The sequence below is a fragment of the Etheostoma cragini genome, chromosome 13 (genome assembly GCF_013103735.1).
Source record: "Etheostoma cragini isolate CJK2018 chromosome 13, CSU_Ecrag_1.0, whole genome shotgun sequence".
Taxonomy (NCBI): Eukaryota; Metazoa; Chordata; class Actinopteri; order Perciformes; family Percidae; genus Etheostoma; species Etheostoma cragini.
In genome coordinates, this window is record NC_048419.1 from 25836456 (window position 1) to 25841035 (window position 4580).

Here is a 4580-nt window from a genome sequence, read left to right on the forward strand (position 1 = left end):
GGGGGGGGAGTGTTAGGTTTCCACTCTCAGCTAACAGCAGCTGTCTTCACCCTCCTACCTGAACCTTAGCATCATGAGAAGATGTGTCTCCTTTGATGGTGCATTACAAGTTATTTTTAAAAATGTCAAGTATTTTGTTGCTGTTTTGTTTGACTTGCACAGCTGTATAAGTTTTATTATGACATCATTATCTTTACTGAAGCTACTTAGAGTTGCTGTTGGTGCTTTTATTTTGAAGGAACTGTGCAGCCTGAGCCACCAAGAGAAGTTTACATGTGTGTGTGTGTGTGTGTGTGTGTGTGTGTAGACAACCATCGCTGGATCAAATGGATTCTGCAGCTTCACTCTGATTCTCACGTGGATTTAAGGAGGTTTATTCTGGACGGACATGATGTCCTCGGGAATCTAACAACACGTTTCATGTCTCTGTTTTCACACTTTCAGCGAGTTCTGACAGAGGCGTGTGATGCTCGTACCTGATTGGGCGAGGCGGTCCCTGGCGGTGCTGCAGGGCAGGAGCTCGATCCTGCTGCACAGAGACGTCACGTTGGTGTAGAGACGCTCCAGCTCGTAGCCGGCGTTCTCCATCTGACGCAACACACACACAGTGTTCAGGTACTTAAACTTCAGGATTTATATTCCTTTAACCCCCATGTTGTCCCCATGTTGTCCTTTATTCATTTTGGGGCGTCTTATTCAATTTTATAGCATTGTAAAACAAATGGAAGTGTTGTTGAAATAGTATTGAGTAAAAGTTGACATATTCCAGTCTGTGATTATCATCAACATCCATTCCTTTAATTTTAGTCTCAATAATTCCTAATTTCTGCTTTTCTAACTCAAACATTAGGTATAATTTCCTATAAATGAGGTTTATTGATCATAAATTCCAAAAATAACTGTAAAACTAAAGCTAATAAGTTAGTGTTACGTAGTGTTGAAAATGTCAAAAAAGTGACAAACATTGATAAAAAAAGCAACAAATACGTCCAAAAAAGTTAAATATTGATAAAAAGCATCAACAAAAGTGTTGATATTTAATTTTACGTAGAAGATGACTCGAGGGTCGTAAAGTAACTGTCAGACTGAAGCCCCCCCGCTGGTGGAAACCAGCTTTAATCCCTCTTTAACTCACAGTGATTACCACTCAACTCTCCCTGCTTCTATTTCAAAATAAAAGCCCTTCTTGGCATCGAGACCTTTACTTTGAAAGCTACAGGAAGTGCCGACTGTGTATTGGCTGCATGTGTGAACGTTAGCATGCGATGAGTCCGATTTCAGCTTTATGTTCATCCTTTTGGTAAAAAAAAAAAATCCATATTACGCATGAAAACATGTCAAAATAAAAGGTTGATCCGAGCGCCAGTACCTGCTGGATGTCCTGCAGGGTCTTGACCACCCGGATGTAGTCCAGGTAGACCCTCCCGGCGGTGTCCCAGTCCTGGATGGTGGCGCTGTGTTCAGGGACCGCCAGCCCCTCCAGGAACTCCAGCAGGTAGTCGTGGTTGTCGTTGATGATGCAGTCTGCGGCAGGAAGACACATCTGTAGTTTAATAACTTCAAAACGCAAAGCTTACTCCCCAAAACTCGACAACGGCTTCAGTGTGTGGGATTATTATTATTTTCCAAATCGGACATTTTCAGCACCGATTTGGACGATTCAAATAAATAATATAATTATTGAAGAATAAGTTTGTATATTTGATTGTTGAAGTCAGGATAATATGCAGATATTTAAAGCTAAATTCCAAACTGACTGTCATTTTAATCTGATCGGACATTTTTATAATTCTGATTAATATAATTTTCTTGGAGGATTTTTATTAAATTTACAGGTTGGACCGCGGTGTTAAAAACAGTCTAACCCTAAAGTTGCCCCCCCGTTGTCCCCACGTTGCCCATTTGCCAAGTACAAATCTCTACTTTCATTCATTTTGGGGCGTCTTATTCAATTTTATAGCATTGTAAAACAAATGGAAGTGTTTTTGAAATAGTATTGAGTAAAAGTTGACATATTCCAGTCTGTGATTATCATCAACATCCATTCCTTTAATTTTAGTCTCAATAATTCCTAATTTCTGCTTTTCTTACTCAAACATTAGGGATAATTTCCTATAAATGAGGTTTATGGACCATAAATTCCTAAAATAACTGGAAAACTAAAGTTAAGAAGTTAGTGTTACGTAGTGTTGAAAACGTCAAAAAAAGTGACAAACACTGAAAAAAAGCATCAAAAGTGTTGAAAAAAGGGACAAAAACAACAAAAAGTTAAAACTTTGATAAAAAGCATCAACTAAAGTGTTGATTTTGACACCACGAGGGTTAAACTGTGTGATGCTGTATCTGAGACCTGAGGCCAGGTGCTGGATCAGCAGCCGGTGACACTGGCTCCAGTATCCGGCCCGGTACAGGTGCAGAGCCTCTTGGTGCCGGTCCCCGTCGCGGCGGGCCCGGGTGGCCTTGGCCTCGTGGATCCACCGCTCCGGGATCAGCAGCTTCTGGGTCAGGAAGCGCTCCCTCCGGACCGACTGGGCCGTCTCCTGAAGGGGGACGTGGAGGGTCAGCATCTCCCGCACCGCCCGCTCCCGCTGACTGGACCCAGAAAGATTGAAATGATATCCAGATAAGGAACAAAGCCTCAACAGACCAAGATGGTTCCCCGTCCTGCAGTTTCATTCTGATATTTCTAAACATATGAAAACACATCAAATAATAATAAAAGAATATAAAACAGGTTTTCGTGTAACACGAGGGTTTATTCCAACACTCTGTCCTCACGCTTTGTTTCTTCCGTTACGTTCGTTGTCTCTGTAGATTTATCTGATTAGGACGAAGAGCATTAATCAACAGGTCTGTAAATGCACCAGTGCTTTTCATCCGTCATCCTACCCAGCATGCATCTCTTTACGGTGGGAAGAAACCGGAGAGAATGTGTGTGTGTGTGTGTGTGTGTGTGTGTGTATATATATATATATATATATATATATATATATATATAAATGGCCCAGGACCCAGTACCTTCTTGCTGTGAGGCAGACGTGCTGATGCGCATCGCAACAAAATACACAGTATATCGCATACTTCCAGTACATTTTCCATATTGATATTTCACAACGTGATGTTGGAAAAGCGGTATGCAGTCTATCTATCGTGCCAGATCGTCGTGCCAGACCAGAGAGCAGGTCTAGACCAGATAGAGGAGGTCTAGACCACACTCCAGAATTTACAAGGACCCAACAGTTCTAGTAGTTTCCTCCAGAGCAAGCAACAGTGCGACAGTGGTGAGGAAAAACTTCCTTTTAGACAGAAACCTGGAACAGACCCAGACCCAGACCCAGACCCAGACCCAGGCCCAGGCCCAGGCCCAGGCCCAGACCCAGGCCCAGGCCCAGACCCAGGCCCAGGCCCAGGCCCAGGCCCAGACCCAGGCCCAGACCCAGGCCCAGGCCCAGACCCAGGCGGTGTCTGGCGACCGGTTGGGGTTAGAATGAAGAGTGGCAGTAACAGTGTGCGGGTGGATGAAGAAGACGAGCTGAGACGTACGTGTGGTCGGGGATGTGCAGCAGGATGAAGACCGCCATGTCCCACAGGCCGGCGCTCTCCAGCTGGGCGGCGTAGCTGGCGTGGAGGAGGCCCTGCCGCGAGGCGCTCAGGTGGCTGTAGTGCAGCGCCTGCAGGACGCCCCACAGGTGCCAGCTCAGGCGGTAGTCCAGGCGCTCCCAGGTGACCGTCAGGGGGTCCAACAGCTGCTGCAGGCTGTAGTGTCTGCAGGACGCCACACAACACAACCATTGGAAGTGTGTATATAGTAGTGTGTAAGTTGTTAGTATGTTGACTACGTGGTTTAACCTGATGTCTTTGGGAGTATTTTAGTTTTCTGTTTATCACTTAACACTGAAACGAATTGGGCTAATCTGAATTGTCTGACAGGGATACATTTTGTCTGTTGAAGAACAGATGTTGTTCCCAATAAAATGAAGGAATAAGCCATGTAATTATAATACAGTTTTTGTCCCATCAGGCCCCCAGACAGCGGTGAGGCGGATCTACCTGTCACTGTAGAGTTTGAGCAGGTGGAAGCAGAGGTCGTGCAGCGGCCGTTTGGACTCCTCCTCCTCCTCCTCCTCCTCCTCCTCCTCCATGTCCCGCTGCACCGCCTCCAGGTACGGGGGCAGGGGGGCACAGGCGTACTTACCCCCCTCACACGAGCCCTGCAGGACAGAAACAACCACAGCGATGATCAGGACGCAGGACGAGCGCTCTAGTCTCTCTGTCAGGGGACAACATCTGGACACTTGAGGACAAAGTCTGTCCGTCCGTCCGTCCGTCCGTGCGTGTGTGCGTGTGTGCGTGTGTGTGTGTGTGTGTATCTAAACTGAAAAGCAGCAACTCACCTTGAAGGCGGCCTCGTATCTGGCGAGGGCGTCCGCCACGGAGGCGGTGGGGGGCAACATGAACCAGAGGTGGACAGCGACGCAGCGCTTCCAGTCCAACTCAGAGCACACGTTGACCACAGAGTCCGACGACTGCCACACCTGCAGGAAGGAAGGAAGGAAGGAAGGAAGGAAGGAAGGAAGGGA

General features: G+C 46.4%; 1 protein-coding gene across 1 annotated transcript in view; it reads right to left on the reverse strand.

Moving 5' to 3' along the window:
• nup98 (nucleoporin 98 and 96 precursor) overlaps nucleotides 1–4580 on the reverse strand; it is a 31729-nt gene that overhangs the window by 413 nt on the left and 26736 nt on the right. Inside the window, exons 28-33 of the mRNA XM_034890878.1 lie at nucleotides 4395–4535; nucleotides 4051–4211; nucleotides 3544–3765; nucleotides 2351–2592; nucleotides 1370–1524; nucleotides 477–588 (exon numbers count right to left, since the gene is read on the reverse strand). Coding sequence (XP_034746769.1) covers nucleotides 477–588; nucleotides 1370–1524; nucleotides 2351–2592; nucleotides 3544–3765; nucleotides 4051–4211; nucleotides 4395–4535 — 1033 coding nt within the window. The remainder of the gene's footprint in view (nucleotides 1–476; nucleotides 589–1369; nucleotides 1525–2350; nucleotides 2593–3543; nucleotides 3766–4050; nucleotides 4212–4394; nucleotides 4536–4580) is intronic.